The 22322-nt window shown below is 37.8% G+C and overlaps 1 protein-coding gene across 1 annotated transcript in view; it reads left to right on the forward strand.

Moving 5' to 3' along the window:
• atrnl1a (attractin-like 1a) overlaps positions 1–22322 on the forward strand; it is a 370723-nt gene that overhangs the window by 195013 nt on the left and 153388 nt on the right. The window contains 1 exon segment of the mRNA XM_036575121.1: positions 2194–2255. Within this exon segment, the coding sequence (XP_036431014.1) occupies positions 2194–2255 (62 nt within the window).

Consider the following 22322-nt stretch of genomic DNA (forward strand, 5'->3'; position numbering starts at 1 on the left):
TAGTTTAGTGTTGCAAAAAGGACATGTAGTTTGTTTGACTTGATTGCTGTGTGTACGGTGTGTTCTATGTAACATGTTCTGTATGCAGAATAAGTGTACTAAGATTAATACAGTGAAACAGCACCACACAGCGTGAGAACAGCTTTCTATGGAAATTGTATCCAGAATAAACACATTTGAGATGCTGTTCAAAAGCATAAAATTTGTCTGAGCTGAATTTATACTTTGGACAGCAGATTATTTTATTATAGCTTATTTTAAATGGTTTTATATTTAACTGCTGTTGATGTCTAATGACGTCTGTTAATGCCACTACATGGTAACCGGTGCTGTCCTGTCAGGTTTTATTCTGCACTTTGGGCGATGGTGGGCCTCTTCAGGTCAGTTTCTGAGAAAATTTTGTTGTACTCAGGATCGGACTCCAAACATGATAAACTGTTCCTGGCCAGCCTGGGTCGGGCTTGGCTTTGGCTGCAGACCAAAGTTTCATTTTCACATCATGACTTCCTGTGAGGGAGCTTTTAGAGCCATTAAAGACTGCAGATGTCTGGTTCCTATCAACACCACTGTGAATAATTCTGACTTGTTTTTCAGTGTTTTACATCAAACCACTCTGACTGTCTTTGTTTACATCTTAACCATTTAATTATGCAGAAATTGGAACACCAGCGTAAGAGTGGCTGTAAAGTTCTTACTGGTTTGGAAGTTGTTAACAGCATTTCGTCCATCAAGAATGCTTCAAAGCTTTCAGACTAGGAAACAGATTGTGTAACATGAACTTTAAAATCGTGTTACCTCTCAAGAAAAAAAAAATCACACTGATAACATCTGGCATTTACAAATCAATCAGAATATGACATTTTGTTTGATCAGATAGTCGATTATTTTTGAAAGGGCCTGGACTGTAGATTTGGATTTAGATAGTCTTAGCCATGAGAATTGCTTATTGGATTCTCATAAGCAATTGAATAGAGTGGTCTCTTTTGAATTGTGAACTCATTTGGTCAGGCACCTAAACTAATCTGAAAATGGGCAGCAGCATATGGTGCTACTGCTTCAGCACTTTGCAGTAGCAGAAATAAAGACCGTTTTACATAACAGGCCATTGTGTCTATACACCTTATATAAGAGACAGAGATATTAATCTACAGAATTACATCAGTTGCAAATGCTACCTTGTTATGTATTTGAACAGGTTATGTAATGTTATAATGAATTAACTATGGTAGTTTGCATTGCCAAAGCCTTTTGGCGCCACTCTGTTCTAGATTTAGAAAGCCTCACTGCTTGCTTCCTGAGTGATTTTCAGAGGTGAGCTTATTCAAGTTTTGTCACGTAGGTGTTTTAATCCACTCAAGCGTTAATTATCATTACATTGCTGCTCCTCCAAAGATACATTTGAAGCTTGTTTCCGGAGAGCTTCAGTGTTTTATTGTTTTAGGAGGGAACGCTGCAGATTGAATGTAAAATGCTGTCTTCCAGATATGAGTGAATAGTTTCTATTGTTTTTTTTTTTATTAGGAAATAAAACTTGCTTGTTTTTGGAAATCCCTGTGCTGTAAATTCGAGCGTACTCATATTCTGGGTAAATCAGTTTTAAATAGGAATGATTATTATGCACCACAAGGTTTACAGAAAATTTGACTCGTTTAATTCAGAGCACATTAATGCCTTACAGTCCCATTGTGAACAAATGTGGGCAACTTCTGCTGATAAAAGGAAACATTTGTCCTTCACTGTTTTGTAAACGTGTCTGCTTGCTTGGTTCTGTTTATTAGCCTTATTAGATCAGTGATTAGGCTAGGAGTCAGGATTGTTTGACACCACAGGGATTCCCAGGGGTTGTGTGATGTATTTGGATAATGCATGCTGGGTGTTGTAGTAAGAGAACACTGATGGATGAAAACATGAAAATGATGTAAAATCATAAAGTCTGTCAAACTGAGGGATACAGTGGTGTTTTAAAGAATAATGAATAACATGACAAGTAACATATTAAACTCCAGTTTTAGGCTGACGTGCTCATTTAAGTGTTTTAAGACAGTTCTACAACATGCACGCTTTTTCTTATTTATTTGTTCAATTTTGTGTCTGGAAAACCTTTAAATAACACAATTTAGTGCTGGTTTAATGGTACACTGATGACATTTGCTACTGCTTGTCCATGTTTCTTGTGTTCTTTTTTTGTTGCAGATTACCTTCTCCCAGCACAGCAGCATCATGGACCTGGTCCAGTTCTTTGTGACCTTTTTCAGGCAGGCATGCTTTACTTTAAATATCTTTTTTACTGTATCAAAAGAAGGTTCATATTAACATTATTCATGTCCAAAGCGTGTGTGCTTGTGTGATGAGTATGCATGCATAATGCATTAGGCCGAGCTCGTTTTAGCCTTTAAAGTAGCAAGTGAAAGTTTTGCACTTTTCTTTATCTTATACTGTATTTATTAGAATAATTGGCCTACACTTGCTTACAAGCACTTTGTTTCTGACAGCCGTCTCAGACAAACTCCTGTTTCCAAATGGTGAATGAGCCAAACAGGCCTTATTTTATTGGCTGTCTTCAGGCTAACTTCTGCTGCTCAGGCAGTCCCACTAAATGAATTGACACCATGTTCTGATTTTGGAGGGAGGATAGTGTCATTGCCTTGAGGTTCCCAGCAGCAATAACTGACCTTTAAGGCACGTACACTGCTGAAGTCACTAAACAGTAGGGAGGATTTCGGTGCTGTCAGTTAGGCCTCTTAGGATTCTGCTGTCCAGGCATTAAAATCTGGAGCCAGTCAGATTCAACCCCGCTCATTTCCACAGTGAAACGGTAGCAGATCTAGATATGACTTGCAGAACTCATGAGAGCTAAAGTCTTTTGAGCAACCTCAGCAACATCCAAGGAAGCATTTTGTATGAGATATGGATGCACAACCTATCAGTGGCACATTTAGTTGTTGTTATCTATATTCTGTTATTATCTTAGGTCTGCAGATATCAGCCTTGTGGAAAATACCAAAATATAGAAAACCAATCAGTAATTTAGCTTGCACACACATTTACACATGTAAAGTCATGTATGGTTGGATTTTCCATTTTTGCAACTCGTAGTAGATAACACCACCACAGTCTGACTCACAGAATCCAGCTCTGCTTCCCCTACGCAGACATAGCTTACATTCACTATTCTGTTGTTTCTTTTTATGAACATACTGTCGAATGCAAAAGTTTAAACGACCCCCAGGCTCATTGCTTTGTCAAAACATAAGGCCAGTTCGGGCCCGCACCGCAATCCTATCCGGCCTGCAAAAGTATTTAAATTTTCTGTTAATGTTAGCTTGTTTTACAATGCGCTGCAGTCCCCAGTATGTACTGCGATGTAATGTGTGCTCCGACTCTCCTACCCCAACAGCAGTCATATCACCAGACAACTAACTGCAGTTCTGCCAGTGTAAACACTTAACACTAGCTTGCAGCTCAGAAACTGAGCAAAAGAATTAATTTAACTTGCAGCAAAGAAAGGATGCGAGGTGTCCAGTTCAAGCAAATACATAAGTTTAAAAGACTGAGCTGCTGGGGACATTTAAGTTTTCAATATTTCCAAGTACTCATGTAATATTTCAAGGTCTACTACAAGTGCTTATCATCAGTTCAGTCAGTTCGGTATATAGCAAAAAGTTTATTGAAAATGAAAAAATGTTTACTGGCCCATGAATTTGTTGAGATTTTTTACTGTGGCCCTTTTGGTGGTTGAGTTTGACACCCATGCTATACAGGGAAAATGCAGAATTTTGATTTATTTGAGTTTAACATATTAAAAAAAAAGAAACAAAAAGACAGATATGCCATAACTTTTGCACAGCCCACATTTCATGTGTTATTTTTTCCCCAATATGTTACAACTCAGCAAATAGATGCACTCTTAAAGGTAACTTAGAATGTGTTGTCCTCTACTGAACACACTGATGTATCTTGTTACACACAACACAACTTTTAAAGTCCTAACAGATTATAAAAAAGACTGGACATGGTTTGGATATGATGGTTTTGGTGACTGAAATATAATAATTGCAAATGAGCAAGCATGAAGCGGCTTCCTGCTGCCAGTGCTTTCACTACTGTTCGTGCCGGCACAGTAAAGAAGCAACATGTGAATGTATTTAAGTGAGAGTGATTAGTGTGGTGGTTTTTAGTGTTATATGTACGTGCACTCTGTTGTGCTTGTGCCTTAAACTCAGTTCATTAAAAAGCTTTGCTACATGTGTCTTTTCGCCATTTTTCTTTTTTTACTTGCTGTATTTACTTTTTTTGTGCTCCAAGTTTTCATTGGCTATTAAAGGAGTCCCTTCAGATGGAGCTGCTGACCAGTATGCTTTAGTAGAATACACCCTTTTTTATTGGGCCTAAAAAATAAAACGTTTGATACTTCAGCTGGTCTGAAATGCGATTGGGAGGCAAAGAGTTTGAGTCTGTGCCGCTCACACAGTGATTTGATTTTCTCTTTAAACTGTCGACTCCGACTGCCCCAAAATCTGCAGACTAGGGCCAACCAGCACAGACTCACCCAGACTGAAAACCGGGGCTAAAATCAGGGTAAATGTCGTGTACTGTACGTCTGGCTTTAAGGACACAATGTGTTGTTTTTAACACATCTGTTTTAAGAGTGCAGTAAATAAAATGTGCAGAAGGGTGTTCTCTGTAGAAGATGTGTTTACTTATTTTCACTTCAACATCAACAGAACGCGCTATTTGACCAGGGGCGCCACAACTTTTGCGGTCTCCGTTGGGAAATTTAACATTAATAGTTAATTAAAAATAGAAACGACAGACATTGTAAGCACATGAAGGGAGGACCTCTGTGGGGGAGCTGCACATTGTCTAAAATTGCTGCTCGCTACATTCAGCTACACAGTCAAGTTTTGTTCATTTTTATAGTTCACAGTAAGTCATTCCGCATCCTAAAACACATTGACAAGTCTGTGAGACCTTAATGGTTCAGAGCTGGAGCTACCAGGCTAACGTTGCTAACACTAGAAGTCAGTAGTCACCCAAAACCTTTTCTGTCAATACATCTTGAAAAACTTCTCTCAACCTGAACTTCTAGTGTTAGCAACGATAGCCTCGTAGCTCCAGCTCTGAACCAAAGAAGCAAAATTTAGACATCAAACATGTCTTGGCTGATCGACTGCATCTGGGGTGAGTGGAAATTAGTATAAATTTGTTTTTGTAACCATTCCTCCAATTATAGGTTAGCATTATCAGCCCAGAAATCTATATCGGTACACCTCGTATGTGCTGTCATGCCAACGTAAAGCATGTTGTTGAGTGTAAGTGAATGTGCCTCTCTGAGATGAAATAGCCTGTCTTATAATGTTGGGAGATGGAATGTCAGCAAAACGTGTATTAAAGCAGAAATTATTTTTGGCTGACAGTTTTCTCTCCGAAATGGGTTTTGTAATGTGACGTCTGTCTCAGCCTGATTTTTATGTGTTTATTTCATTTTCAAGTCGTGTAGTGCTTCAGTAGTACCGTGTGTTTGTTTTGAAAATGCAGAATTGCATTCAGAATTGCTCATATGTCTGTGTGATTGTGGGGGGTGGTCATGTGGGAATTGGTAAGTTGCCCTGTCATGTCGTTGTGTTTGCAGGTATGTTTTTACCTCTGTGTTTGTGAGTGTATGTTGTTTGTGGGTTGATGTGTATGGAATCTGAAGTGTCATGCAGTAGGGCTATAATGTTTGGTCTGTTCTCCTGCAGGCTAAGGGCTAGTCTGATGTGATAAACTGTGGCACTAGAGGGAGGAGGGGGTAATGTAGAAGGTTCTTTGTAGTCTCCTCTCGTCAGATACATGTTGTGATCATCTTTCAGCCCTTTCCACTCTGCTTTATTACTGTTCATTTCTCCAGTGTACCAGTAGACGTAGCTATCAATATTTGTAGTATTAACATGCATTAGGCTGTTGTCGGAAGAAAACCTCATATCTCCAACATGTTAACTTTACAGGAAAAGGAAAAAACATACTTTACTTCTGATGTAAGTCAGTGGAACCAGATGTTTTTCCAAGTCATTTTAGGTCATTTCTTTTGGGCCATTCATCATGAAATTTACATACAATGTAAAGGCCAACAAGTATTTTCACATTATGTCAAAAACTGAAAAATGTCAAAAATGGAGATACGAGATTTTCTTCCGACAACAGCGATTAGTGAAAGTTAAAAACAGGGATGATGCTCATTTTAAAATTAAACCAATTCAACTTAATTAAACTCATCAAAAAAGAAAAACATATTAAAGAAAAAACAAATAAATAGAAACATCACATATCACAGTGCAAAACTTACACTGTTTAAAACGTGTATTGTAATTCTTGTATAATAATTGTTGTTAGCTACTTGTAGTTCTTATGTTAACGTTAGGCAACATGTGGTTACTGTTATTTTTATCAAATTTGATCACTGAATTTATAAGGCATTTGTGAGGTGTCTGGAAGGATCAGATGTGAGCAGAGTGGGCTGTTGGTTTGATAAAGGGGCAAACCAGTAACAGAATTCAAAAACAGGCTAAGATCAAACACAGGCTAACAGGCATGTAAAGGCAAGAACAAAGGACAAAAACAGAGTCAAAAAACAGGCAAAAAGGTAAAACACGAACAAGGCAAAACAGAGTCAAAATGGTCTGGCAGAAGTCGTGAACAAAAAAGCTAAGCAAAGTCACAAAGCAGGAAAACCAAGATAACTAAACTGCATGGTGATGTACAGCAGGCTGACGCAATGCGAGTGTGAACACAGACAGGTTATAGGGGCTGAGATACAGCTGGTGGAAATCAGTAATCAGGGGAGGCAGAGCATGGATAGGTGGATGGTACTAAGTCTGAAGTCAGGTGACCTCCCAGAGGATTCTGGGAGTTGGGGTTTGCAATGGCGTGAGGAGCAGTGGTTTCAGCAGAGCCGGGAGAGGCATGACAGCATTTTTCAAAAAATATTCTACAACAAATGCTTTTCGTCCCCTACCTCAGCTGACGTTACTAGCCTAGTCGCATCCTAACTTATTTCACTTCATACCCTTCAAACTTAAACAAGTTTGTTAAGTTAGTTAACTAAAACCAAATGTGATAGTTTCACTAAATGATATTGAAAGTTTATTCCATTAAATCTGTACAAATAAGTATTATCTTATTATTTATTCATTTCTTTCTGTGGCTTCTTTCTTTGAACTAGACAAATTAGCTTCTCTGACAGTAATGTCAGATGCAAGACATCGCAAGACATCTCATGTAGGAGATCGTAAAATTGAAGTAAGGCTAATTTGCTTATTAAAATAGTTACTCTTAGATTTTTTAGACTTTCAAGACAACTTAAAACAAGGGATGAATTTGAATTTTCATGTCACCTACTTTACTTTGCTTCACGGTATGTTGTGCTACAAGCTATTCTGGCTAATTTTGTTACAGAATCTGATCAGTTTCATTCTTTTATTCTTCAGATTTCTGATTCAGCAGTTTCTGCTGGTATCAGCCAGATACCGATGCTGGTTATCGGATCCACTTCTATGAGGAGAATATTTTTGTGTGTTCGTTTATTGTGTTCATGAGTTTACGGTACAGTACTGTGCAAAATCAGAGATCACCCCTCATTTATTTCATTTCCTCATTTTTAAGCACAAGTTATTCATTTTACAACATCAGGAAAAAACATTATTTACACAGATACAGTGTCAACATTTTTCAGTCCACTCTTTGCCTTTATTGCAACTTCCATTCTAAAAGGAGATTTGCTTTTAGGCTTAGAAGTTGGTTGCGTTTTCTGCTTCTCACAATCCAAATAATCCCAGACACATTTGTTGTTGTTCAGAGAACCAAATCTGAGAACCAAAATTATTTAATTTGCAGACGTTCTTCTTTTTATGAACTGCAGTTTTGGAAATTCCTGATTTTTCCCTTTTCCCATTGACTTTGTTCTTCCTTGGGCAAGTGGATTTTTTTATTTCGAATCTCGCCATAAATATCTCCTTAAAAATTACTAACTTGTAGTGAACAGCTGTTTTGACTGGAAATGTAAATGATGGGTAGTCTTACACAGGACTGTATTCTTTATTTGCAGCCTCCCTCTCTATTCATTCAGTTGCACATTATTCAGAATTAATTTGACTGTTGCCGTCCAGGATTATTAATATTAATAAACCAGATTAATTACCTGCAGACGTTTAGCTTACATGTACTGCAATAAGATAAACGCCCATTGTTTCACCGACCTGACTTTAAATTACATATTGGATAAAGAAAGAGAGATCTAGTCACATTGGAGACACAGTGGAACTGGGAATTTGGTGTAAAATTTTGACCAGTGGAATTAGGTGCTGAGTCCATGTCCACTGACCCGTTTTTCTGAGTAGGAGCATAATTAGTTAGATGTTCAGTGAAATGATGAGTAGTTGAAGTGGAAGCAGGATAAAGAGCTTCAGCTATAGTATTTTGGGGCTGTACCTGCATCGCAAGTCCAAACATATCAAGTTCATTTTGAGGAAGCAAAATGAAGCTGAATGGTTGAACTGATCAGTCAGTCATGAGTAACACTTCAGTCATTTAGTAGTGAACTGGGGTGCAACTTCTGGATAGCTAAGCTGTCAATGCTTCAGAAATAAAGTTGTATTCTTCTAAAAAATGGATTGCAGGAGAGTTGTTGGCTCAGTATATGAGCTTTGAGATTAGCACAGCTCAGAACATCTCCCAAAGCAGAAGGAGGGAGTCGTTTGTCACTGAGCTGAAATTAAAGAAGCCACTGGTGCCTTGTTCCTGCGGATCTACTGCCTTATAGTTGTAGTGCCAACCGTAACCAACCTCAAGTCCTGAAAGCAGCAAAAGCGGAGCTGGAACAGGGAAAAACAACAACAAAACAAACAAACAAAAAAAGGTTTAATTAGTACACAGTATTGCCTGTCTTGGAAAGATGGGAACATCTTTAATGGAACGTCATTCAAATACTATGTGCTGATTGAAGAAATATATATCCATAGTGTTATGTGTGACAGACCTAACCTAAAGCCTACTAGCTTACATTCATTAATAGCAGCGTTAGCAGTTTGGGTTAAGTATTCTTGTGCTTGACTTATGCTTATACTTGACTTATACTTATGTCCTCCCCATAAATGCCTTCTTTTGTTATAACTGTTGCAAAGCCGTGTCCACTGGACAACCTTTACAGAACATTGGCAAAAGTCTCCAACCTACTTTCGTTATAATGAATGAAATTTTTACCAACATTCTCTAAACCATGGGTCTCAAACTCACCTGGGGGCATTCACCAGGTTGCCTTCTCTAAGGGGGTTGATTGAAAAAATAATGGAGGAAAAGTAAATTTTGAGTACGGTTTTTCATCTAATTTTTTACGCAACTTTACTAAATAAATCAACTTACTATTAATAAAAGTAGTTTTATGGAGCTCTTATTGTGATAGAATTCCTGCTAATGAGCAGAAGTTGGCAAAAGTAGTTCTCAGCTGATTAATTTGATCATTACATTGATTTCTTGATTCTGACACGCTGCATCTACTGACATGGCATGATTCAATCCAAGAAGGCAGATTAACCTGTCAGTCTAAATATGGTCAATGGCTAAGTTAATTAAAGCTAGTTACAGTCATGCCTGCTCATTGTCAGCGTTCACGCTGCGTCAGGTTTTTATTTGAATTAGAGGTCTGCACGGGACTCTTTTTCAGTCCCACTCCTGCAAGACTTGATCCCGCTCCTGACTGCTCCCGCAGAAAATCAGAATCAATTGTTCCGCTCCCGCCCGCAACCGAAACATTTTGCCCCGCTCTCGTCCGCACGGTTCCACCAAGGTGAACTGACATCCAATATTCTATATTGTCTATTCACACGTACATTATTGTTTGCTGACATAATGCGGTAGTAATGGTCAACAGGCTTACTGTGAAGTAACGTCACCGTGTGCCATTTGTTCCCAGTAAACACAAAGCAAGAATTAAACCACAGAATGGTTATTTTTAATGGGTTTGGACTGAAGACTCTGTTGTCTCTGTAAGCTACAAGAATTTGAATGTTGTTCACGTGATCGGTTGCTTCGCAACTCTTTAGAATGACTTAATTCTTTTGAACTGTTTTACTGTTATCATTTTAAATTGATTATATATGTGATTGAGTGATTGTTCTACTTTATTTAGGCTGTTCGTTAATTTGCGAGATTTCTCTTCATGCGTCCTATATCCCGCTCCCGCTTGCAGTGGCTGGTTACCCGCGCCGAAAGACATTGTGGTGGGTTCCGCGGGAGTGCAGACCTCTAATTTGAATGGTTCCTCTTACATACACTGTTCTGTATTTGCTTTTAACAACGCTAGCATCAGTCTAAGCTGATTTTATGTAGCTTATGTTGGGTAACCAGCCACAGTGTCTGGTGAGTAAGGCAGATCTACCTGTCAGATGTAAATTTTTAACCACAGAAAAAATGAGTAAAAATTATGGGCTGGATTTATGGGTTAATTGTAAGCATGTGATGGGCTGTATGAAGGTAGTTTGAGACCCCTGCTCAAAACTTCGCAACAGTTGCCAGTAGTTCATTATGAAACAACAACTTAATGAACCATACAGTTTCTTCATGAATCTTTGGCTGTTCTTGATAGCTTAACTGTTTCCTTTTCTTAAACTTTCTCACCTGTCATTGTCTCTGTGTATCGTATTTAGTGTGTCACCATGACTGTGTCAATCCATCTCCCTCGACTCTTTGGCTGTCAGGCTGATGGATATGCCACCAGCCTGTCTCTGAACGCTCTACCCATGTCAGCAAGCACTCTTCTCAGAGGCACTGGAGGAAATGTAACAGAAGTTGGCAGTACAGCGCTCCTGCAGCGCTCACAATGCTATTCCTGACTGTGGAGTTCTGCTCAAACGATACATTTAAAGTTGCTCTTTTGTAAAAGTTTTGAACTGTAGTTAAAGTTTAAGGACTCTTTTATTTACTTTAACATTTTCCGTAATGAGAGTGGTTAGAAAGTTGAGGCTGATAAAAATAGGGGAAAAAATCTCCCCAAAATGTCACCGTACTTCAGATCCGCTGAAGCAAATTCACATGTAGCCACAAATTGCTTTTAAATTGTTCTCTTTTTGTGCATCGAATTTGTTTCTTTGCTTTGAGAACAGTTCTTGTGTTCTTTTACTATATAACCTACAGATCTTAGTGTCATTTTAATTAGTAGTTTCATATTTGCTTTTCCGGGACGCTGCTTGTGTGGCAACTTGTTGGGCTTTTCAGTGCTTTGTTCTTTTAGATGTCCTCTGTTATTGCATGTTTTCACAGTTGTTCTACTTTACTAATTTTTGGGACACTTACAGAACCTGCAATATTTGGTTAAGACTAATGCAAATGCCCTATATTGTGGCAGGCAAACTTTTCCTTGCCCTGCAGTTTCTCTTCCTTGCAAGAATACATTTAATTCTAGGATGTGATTGAGACTCCCTTGCTGGATTATTAGTTCTGTCCGGGGAATATTTAATCAGTCTACAGCGCACCACAGGCTGTATTGTGTAACGAATCGGATCAGACGCACGCATATGGAAAGAGAAGAACTTAGAATGAAAACAGGAAAATCCAAATTCACACCGTTGATACAGGCCAAGATCGATACCAAAAACTGCATGAAAACGTGAGGCTAAGAGCAAAAACCAGGAACAGTCCATTATCAAACAACAGAAGAAACAGTGAGCCAAAACGACAAAAAGGGCAAAGCAAAAACAGAAATCCAAAAATACAGGCAAAGGCCGAGAAGAGACGAGATCTTTTGATTACAAGCAGCTGGCGCTTGTCAAACTCAGGTGAGCTGGATCTCTTGAACGGCTCACGATTGGATGATGGTTGTTGCACTCTGGGAAGTGGAGTTTTGTGGGAGATGGACCGACCAAGCCGGAGGGAAGTGTGACCTGGCAGCTGGCATTGGTTGGCTGTAGCCCTTTGGGATGACTCTGCATCCGCCATTCGTAGTTTAGGCGAAGTATTCTGTAGCGGATCACGCTGGGTCAGACGTACAGTTTCATTACCTGTTGTAATTTGGAGAAATGGCCACTTATTTCACAACAAACTTAAACAAATTGTGAGTGACCAATTTGTATGCAGTAGTACAGAAAAGTATCACAGTGGAGCATTAACTTTTGTTGTGGACAATGTAACTTAATAACTGATGCGTTCAGCTTCCTTACCTGTTTAAATAAGGAGAAACTTTAACTGGAAATGGTCACGGTGTACTTGTTATTAATTACCTAGTTGTGTGTGTGTGTGTGTGTGTGTGTGTGTGTGTGTGTGTGTTTCAGCTGAATCTGAGTTATAACTGAGTCCATAGTGTTGCAGTGTTGATTCACCCTTTCGTATTGCCTGAGTGGCTTGTAGGTTGCATCACTTAACATGGCCAGGGCCACCTGATTTTACAGAAAAGCCAACCACAGACCGTTTGTGTAGCTGTGATTGATTGCTAACATGTTGCTGCAACATACACACCCACAAGACACAAATTGATACACAACAGCTGGCTTGCGTTTAGCTGCATAAATGAAAGGTTTACATCTAGGCTATTATTTCCATCCAGTTTGCCATCTAACAAATTGATGTGAAGAAATATACATTTTAGACTGTTTTTCTTTTTTGAATGCACTAATCCAGAAATGTATAGACTGTTCCCGCTGCCTTTCCCCCTCCTCCACTTACATCATCTGATCATTACACTATTCTGCTGCTCCGTCATATAAGCTGATTTCCAAGCAGGTGGAAGAAGTGGTGAGGTCAGTGAAATCCTATACTGATTCCACCATCACCACTCTCCAAAGCTGTCCTCACCTCACAGACTTTATGTCTACAAGAGGACATAATGTCATCATATATCACTTTTTGTTACCGACAGTGCAGTCCCCACGTGACAAGTTACCTTTTTTTCTGATGGAAGTACTAGATCTGAATTAAAATGATATAAAAGTCATAACAAGGCAGGAAAGGAAAATGGAAATATAAAAAAAGACAGAAAGTTCAAACAAGGCAATTTTAAGAGGTCTGGAAAAACTGGAAAAAAAATGCATATCAGCTGCCTTCTTTGCACTTTTCAGAAGTGTTAGTTAATGTTGGCTCACTTTAGCATCAAAATCTGACAGGTTAATGTTAGAAGGAGTTTGTTTTGTAGCTAGTCAAACTAGGATTTTATGTAGCAATAAACAAGAATAAAAACTTACATCAGTTTGCTGCAGTGGTATCTGGTATTATTTAAACCAGTTGTTCAAAAATCTTAATAATAATAAGATCTTAGTTCTACTAATAAAAATAAAATACTTACAATTGTTACAGATTTGCTGTATAAAACACTGTTGGGGGGGGTCTGGGGGGATCTTTAGAAATAGCAGTACTCCCTACCCACTTAGATACAACACAAATTCTGTGTATTTTGAAAGATGATGAATTTGTGTGTCTGTGGTCTGAATGTAAACCAGCTATCCGTCTATTTTTATAATGTACCTGTAATCTGATTATTACACTTATTATGACTTTCTTTTTTACTGTAACCTTGGTTTCTTAAAACAATATCATGATAAAATCATAAACCATGATAAAAGGTTTGGTAATAATGAGGATAAATTTGATAATCAGCACATGCCTAGTCTGTTTACAGTCAGGATATTGTAGGTGTGACCAGTTTTAACCCCAGGATAGAAAATGTTGTTTAGCCAGGTGGTACGTGCTCCTGATGCTCCTGTAATGCGTTCCAGGTGGTAGAGGGTGAAACAGGCTGTGGCTGGACTGTGAAGGGTCTGATGCTGTTGGTTCTTTTTTTAGGCATCTCTTATTGTGTCCTGAATGAGTGGGCGGGCAGCTCTTGTGGTGAGCTGTACATTTGTTAACCAGCCTCTGGCAGTCAGCAAGGCTGATTCTGTGTGATTTTATGTGATCCGTGATTACTGTGACAGTAAATTTAACGCATTGGACACTGAGGTCATGTAATCCTACTGAGTGGATCTTTTTGGACAGAGATCAGCATTGTGACGATCTTTCATACTTGTTAGAATTAAGAGTACAATTAGCTGGAGTAACGTTATCTCCAAATGTTTATTGCATCAATTGTAATATGAAAGTCGTGGCTCAGTCCATGCCCTTTTTTGTAATATAAAAACATTTACAAAACATTTTTTTAATATCTGAATGCCATTATTTGCTCAAGTTTGTTTGAGAGCTGGATCATCCTGCATCAGGCTGTGGCATTTCCTTTTTTGTGTTGCACAAGAGAGCATGGTGGTGCAGAGATAAGTCAGATTTCACATGCTCCGTTTTTGATAATCATTTTCTGTTGTAAATTATACATGCTGAATTTGTACAGATTGAGGATGTCTGCATTTGCACAGTTGGGGGGGGGGTGCATTAAGAGGCTACATCTGCAAGTATCCACTTCTAAACAGATGGCTCAAAGTGTTTACTTGTCTTGAGAAGAAAGGAAGATTTGATGGAAATTGCACAGACATTATAAACATGTGGAGTAGATTTGTCAGACTATTAAAATAATAGCGATTATCACATTATGTTGTGTAGCTAATCACAACTAGTCACATTTGTGTTATTTAAATGTAAAGTTTCAAAAGCATGTATTTTATTACACATGCTTATTTTCGTCCCGTTTTGCTTGTAGTTATCACCTAGGTGATAAACCAATTTACTCTGGCAAAAGCTGTCAATAATTTGAACTGGAACTTGCCATTTAAAAGCTGTATTTGAGAGGGCTACAGATGTGCTGGATTTCAGCCTAAAACTACAGATGATTTGAAACATTAAACTAGGTACAAATGCATTAAAAAATTGTGGCATTAATAATTTGACAGTTAACATGTATATAAACATGCATCAACAGCCCTAATAAAATAATAGTATATTGAAACACAATAATTAGTACATGGTCAGTTACCTAGTTATGTAGTGAATTACATTATATTTGATTTACATTCTGTTTCAAAAAAATGGGGGCTATACTTTTGATGTTTTTCCCTTTGTTTCAATGAAAACGTTTACATGCACTTAATAATCTGATTATGATCGTATTTCTACAGTTATCTGATTTTTCAAGTGGTCATGTAAACAGCATACTCCGATTTCTTAGATTGATGAAGAGAGCTGAATTTTAGCTCAGTAATCAGATTTCTCAGTGCATGTAAACTCTTACTCTGATTTCTTTCGTTTTTCTCAGTCTGCACATGTTTGAAAAGAAGGCTCAGTACAGCAAGGCGGCAACAAAACACTTTTGGAGAGACACTGAAACCAAATACATGCTTGACGAAATAAAGGATTTAATATTCTTCATCTACTAGACGATGTACATTCATATTTTCAGGTAAAAGTGTGCAGTGTTTTTTTAAAAGCTGCGGCATAAAGTTTTACATTATGTTTATATTTTTTCATCAACATAAATGTGATTTGTTCACTTCTTTTAATGACACATTTTCTATTCCTATTTAAAAGATTAAGAGTGCAGTTCAGATTGGTAGGCCCTCAATGCTTTGTTTAATCTAAATGATAGAATGCAACTGATGTGTGAAATGTATTTATATTCAAGCGTTTTTTTTTTCCTCATGTTAAAAAAAATGGTACTTCATGAACAAGACCACATAAAAATCCAAGAATGTTCAGCTTTGGTAGATCACTCTCACTGCCCTCAAATAAAAGCAAAATATGGCATTGAAAAATGATGACCTCAACAGAGAACAAAACAGCAGAACCCCATCTTAAAGAGTTAACAGGAAATCTCTGTTTGCTCTTTCAATAGTGAAAGATCTGCTGAATTTCTGGACAGGTGAAGTTGAATCTGTACTCCTGAACGGATGGATTTTCTGCAGTGGTCCCTCATTAGCTTCAAAAAGCTCATTTAGAATATTTCCTTTGAAGATTGATTTTTGGAGTCGCTCGCTCTCCCCTCTCTGAGAGCTCCTCTAAGTGAGCGGGAAAAGTGGTTATAATTAAAGTGTGCTCATGCTCCTCGCCCACTCCTCAAGCTAATTGGTGACATCGCAGTTCGTTTTAGCCCAATTACTCTCCTCCTCTCTCTCTTTCTCTCTCTCGCTCTCTGTTGATTAGCAATCATCTCCCTCTCTTTTTTTTTATTTATCTTCTAGTTTCCAGCTCAGGACATTACCCATCCGCAGAGCAAAGTGTCGTGAATGAACTCACCCTAATTCCACCAGGCCCCATCAACAGAGATGATTTTATTAGCAGTCAGGGCGCTGGTGGGTGCTATTAGTTTGACTTTTTTACTCTTTTGCTTCATCTCCCGCTCGTTGTTTAATGGAACTTTTCTCTCTTATCCTTATTAGTGAGAAAGAAAAAAGAATATTCTCAGATTTCTCTGGCTATACTTAGATGTGCATAGATACGCACACCACTTAACTGGGAGAGGATTAAATGTTTGTAGAGTTAGGTGGTGTAACAGTAGGACTGTATGCCTGGATAGATGATATGAAAATTGCGGAGGTGTTTCAGAATTTTAATGGTGCCAAATTTCACACTCAGTGTGAATGTCACCTAATGAACGGCCACATCAACAGGCACAAATTCAGTTAATATAAATAATCTCAAATTTCAGTCAATCTAGCAGCAAGTGCTAAATTCTGAACCGAACTAACTAGAACAGTAGAGTGGTGCTAGTTGTGATGCTAGCTTAACTAGCAGGCTAACAGCTAACAGCTCCACACACTAAAGGACCAATTCTGTTCTGGCTGTCACTTCAGCACCAGTCACTGGACTTTACTCTCTTAGTTAGCACAAGAGGCTAGTGCTAGCTAAGTTCACAGATAATAGCTCCATACCCCACAGGACAGGTCCAGTTTTAGCTAACTGATGCTCCACTGACGCAAGTTTGGAAGATAAAGACTCAAATCTGAGGGAGCAAAGTGGAGTGACTAGTGCTGGAGAGACACTTAGTCAGAATCAAACCCATCCTGTCATGTCTGGAGCTGGTTGTGGCTTGAATTCTAACACCTCCACAAAGCACAGGATAGGTTTTGTTCCACCTAGCTGATGCTCCTTTGACACAAGTTTAGAAGACAAAAATGATAAAAGTATAAGTGACCAAAATCAAGTCGAATTTTACTGAGAGTTAGCCAGAATCAGAGCTGTCCTTTGGTGCGTGAAGCTGGTTGTAGGACAGGCTAAATAATGGCCGAATGTCACTTAAGCACTTCAGAAATGTCTGTTATCAAACCTATACTGTGTCATGTAGAGCTGTTAGCCTGCTAGCCAAGCAAGCACTAGTACTAATAGGTGCTAGAGCTAGCTTAGTTATCAGATAACAGCTTCGCACAGCACAGGACAGGTACAGTTCCAGATAAACTTAGTAAATGAGGCTGTGTAACTCCATGGAAACAAGTTTAGAGGATAAAGACTCAAACCTGAGGAAACCGAACTTGTCCTATTGTGAGTGGAGCTGTTAGCCTGCTAGCTATGCTGGCACCAGTACAACAACAAGCCTCCCACTATTATCCTGATTAGCACTAGCTAAGCTAGCACTAGCACCTAGAGCTAATTAGAATAGTAGAGTGGAGCTTGTTGTTGTACTGGCACTAGCTTAGCTAGCACACCACAGGACAGGTTCAATTCCAGATAAACTAAATACACAATGGAGTAACTCCTTAGACATAAGTTTAGAGGATAATGACTCAAATTTGAGGAAACAAGTTGAGTGACTGGTGTTGGGGTGACAGTTAGCCAGAATTAACCTGTCCTGTTGTGCATAAGATAAGATAGATAATCCTTTATGAGTCCCACACTGGGGAAATTCTCAGTGTTCTCAAGGCACTCAAGAAAATTAGTAACAACAAGAGAATTAACAAGGAAGTAATTAACAGTTTGTTACTTGTTACTTTATAGACAAAATATATGATACTGAAAGTAAAAAATAAGATAAAAATATAAACTCTATCCTTCACAAAAATTAACAATATAAAGAATTATAAATAAATAAAAGCAAAAATATGTACACTGTAAGAATATTGTATAGAACTGTTAGTCTGCAAGCTAAGAAAGTGCTAGTGCCACAACCAGCTCCACTCTGTTGTCCTAATTAAGTGCTAGTCCTGTTTCCCACACTACCAATAATACTGTATACCAGACTATTTTGTACTGATTGATGGTATGAAAATAAGTGCATGCGGTCCAGCCCTAGTGATGAATGTGCTTTATGTCTTGCAACTTGGCATTCGAGGAGAAAAAGATGTGTGGAAATGTGTGTCTGTTCGTGGAAGTGTATCCATGTGCATTGGTGCATATTTGCTTGTACAAGCGTGCGAGTGTGTGTAAGTGTATATACGTGGGTACTGGGCTCTGCTCAGTGTTTGTCTATCGATTCTGTAGTCTCTCTCTAGGTAGTCCGTTCTCTCTGCTGGTGCAGGTAGATTGACTCTCCTCTTAAATCTTTACTCAGACTGCGATCATAACCTGCACCGATCAATAACACAGATGAGTACACACTACAGATGTACCCTCACAAACAGAATCACACTCACACACTTCAGGACACATTAATATTACATTAATATTACATTACGTACACTCAGATATTAAGACCAGCATATCTCAATACAGATGACGATGAGGTGGAGAAATACAGGCAGAAAGAACCTGACATTCGCAGTCTGTTAAGTCTTATTGCCCGACAGTGTTTGCTTATACTGTATGGTGCAGACAAAGAATCGCTACACTTGATGCTATTAATAAATTCTTTGAATATATATACAATACTATGCAAAAGTCAGAGGCCACCCTTCATTTATTTCATTTCTAGTTCGCTGTTAAATACAAGTTGTTCATTTTTCAGGAGATATTTCTGAGGAGATTAGATAAGATAATCTACTTGTCTAGGGGAAGGGAAAGTCAAAGTAAGGCTGAACGATTTGGATAAAATATCTAATTGCGATTTTTCTGACTAATATTTCAACTGTGATTTAAATTGAGATTGTATTCTATAAATTAAGGTTCAGGCCCTTTTGTTTTGACAATACCAGAATATTGACCTTTACTAGCTTAAAGCTTGACCCCTTAATGTAGTTTGCCAGACTGCCAGTAAGTTGTGCTTGTGATATCACAAAACATGGAGGTTTGGTTCCCTCTGATTGGTCTGCCTTATGTCGACAGTTCTCAAATTCTACGTTATTCGGTTACATTTTCCCTCTTAAAACTAAGGACAGCGTTTTTGATGACAGAGGCAATAAATCTTGCAATTTGCACTTTCTTAGTTTGCGATTTCAATATAAAAACGACTAATCTAAGTCAAAGGGAAACAAAAAAATATATTTTTTAAAGATACAGTGAAAACAGGGATTTTAACAACCATGCAGGATGTGGTAGATCACCACAAATGTCCCCATCAGATAAACAGCACAAGCTTTTATCTTTAAAAGAGAGGAGGAAATCAAGCTGCTTCAGATCTGAAAACATCCACAGGTCTTTCTGTCCATCCTTCCACTGTGAGAAGACGACTCAGGGCTCTGAGTCTGAACGGATGTGTAGCTGTCAAGAAGCTTCACTGAGAAAAGGAAACTACAAATCAAACCAAGAAATAATGGACTGATCATGAGAAGCAGAAAGTGCAGCCAATTTCTAAGGTGTGAAAAATATCCCTGCAGATTTCTTTGAGAAACTGAAAGCAAGTCTCCCGAAAAGAATGGAAGCTGTAATAAAGATAAAGAATGGACACACTAAATACTGAAAAAAGTGATATTTTATTTAGTTGTTGAGGCTTCTGTGTAATTTCCTATTAAATATGTTGCCTTTTTCCTGTCGCTGAAAAATAAATCAAACTTATTGACTGTTTTGACTGGAAACAAAATCAGTGAAAGGTTATAAATAACATCCATTCTTGAAGAAACATGAAATACAGGAGAATGTTAGGGCTGTTACCATTACTCAAGTTGACTCCCTTAAACTTCCAGCCATATTATATTCAAGAACTGTTAGTCAGTAATGACATGGACATGGATGAGTTTTTCTGAAGTTATTTTTAAAGGTATTCTTAGAAAATGTGCTAAAACTGGATGTTCAGCTAGATTACTTGATTTAAAAAAAAAAGAATCATCAATTAAAATGTACTTTACTGATAAATCAGAATGGTTAGTCTTTTTAAATGCTTGTTTGCTAAACTTTTTCCAGTATTTTGGAATCTTGGAAAAGATATGAACTTGTTTGTTTTTGTTCAGTTACATCCATTTTTATTGTTGGCCTTAAAAAAACTGATTCCTTGCTTAATTGAATAATCAGTATATCATTTATCATGACAGTAGATCATCTGTCATGTCGAGTAACAGGAAAGGAAGCTATGTAGTTTCTGATGCGCTGGCTGTTTTTTTTAACATACATATACTAAATACATAGCCTGGCAATGTCCAACAAGCGAAACAACAAGAATCTTCTTTAGTGCATTGATGTGGAGAAGTGCAATGAAAGCTGTTGAAAGAAGAAGAAAAAGCCATCACAGCACATTACATCAGCTTTCACACCTCTCTCTGTTTAACATGGATGTAGTCGCACTAATTAGCCTCTTCCTCGCTACATTAGCACGTTAGCTGTCTTGTTAAGCATTAATTGCCCTCGTCGTTAATAGATTTGATAAAGAAGTGTTTTGCTGGCCTTTTAGCAGAAATTGGACAGGAGTACGTTTACACCAGTCCACTGCTAATTTTACCAAATTTAGTTTGTGTCTTTGAAATATGATATTTTAAGTGATTATAACAGTGCAAATGATTGGTCTTTGCAGCGATGCTATAGAAGAACTGTTTTTGGTTCCCTAAAGAACCTTTGGTAACACTTTCTATGAATGTCACATTTGTAAGCATCTATAAACACATTATAACATGTTATAATGCATTCATACAGCATTATAAACATGATTATAAACATTTATAAAAATGAATTACCCTTTATAGCCATGTTTATTACACATTATGAATTGTTAATATAATGCATTATAAGTAGTGTTGATAACATGTTATACTGTCAGCGCCAAAGAAGTCAGTCCCAGCTTGGAGAGCGTAAAGTAAAGACAAATACCAAGCTAACGGTGGTGTAGATTGACTTTTCTACATTGGGTAAAACACTGATGGCAGCACTAGTTTAAACTCTGTCATTTGAAGCCTGTAATGTGCTGTACTTTGTGTGTTGAAGTGTTTCAGTAAATACTTCAGCTTGAAGCCTCACTCTGAACACTGGAGGAGGCTTTAGTACAGTACACTTCACTTTACTTAGAGCGGTCAAATATGACTTATGAGCTCTTATGATTTGTTATGATCAGTACTTATAATGTATTATGTTAACAATTCATAATGCATAATAAGCATGGCTATAACGTGTGATGCATTTTTATAAATATTTATAGCCATGTTTATAATGCCTTATGAATGCATTATAACATGTTCTGAATGTGTTTATAGATGCTTACAAAGGTGACATTCATAGAAAGTGTTACCGAACCTTTCAGTGGACGATTCTTTAACCTTTTAATGTCAGCTCAAAAAGCTGTTTCGTCCACTTTTCTTCTTTAACAACATGATGTCTCAATGCTGTTGCATTTATTTTGATATGTAAGAATGTGATTTCACAAGCCAACATTTCATAGATTTAGATTTGTTTACCTATTTGTGCAAACAAACATATGAATTTGAATGGACACCACACTTGAGTCAACTTTCATTGTCATTCTAATAAAACAAAATAATAAGCTTTCATCGTTCTTCTTTATACAGCGACAGGAAGCATAACAGCACACAGAAAACTCCAATTCCACTTGCTGATCCATTTTACTATGACCAGTGTGGACAAGCACACTCACCAACTACTCAGGGGGGCACATTTAAGTGATTTAAAGGGTACTAAGCCTGAATGTATCACTGAGATGATGTGTGAGGTGTGTCAGTGTAAAGAAAATTTTTAAAGTTTAAAGATTGTCCTAGAAGGTTTCTCCTAAAACCAGATGTTCAAGCCAAGAACCATTTAGGAACCTTCATTTTTAATAGCATACCTTTTGGCTCAAATCTTCAGGGTCATTATGTGTTTCCTTTTAAGTCAAAATGTTATAAAATTTTGTTATAAAAATGTTATAAAATTTTCTGTTTCTCAAAAAACCTAAAGCCAAACAGTTGTGGTGTTTGGCACGTTTGCAGAGAATCTTGTTTTCTTGTGTCATTATCGACTATGTAAAAGCTGTGTCAAGCATGGATCTGAAATGTCATGGTGCTTAAGAGGATCTACAAGCTTCTTATTTTCCTACCGCTTCTTAAAGCTATAGATTGTCTTTGTAAAAGCATAGAAGGCGTCTGAGCCCCCCTCTA

This window comes from Colossoma macropomum, unplaced genomic scaffold, assembly GCF_904425465.1.
Source record: "Colossoma macropomum unplaced genomic scaffold, Colossoma_macropomum, whole genome shotgun sequence".
Lineage (NCBI taxonomy): Eukaryota > Metazoa > Chordata > Actinopteri > Characiformes > Serrasalmidae > Colossoma > Colossoma macropomum.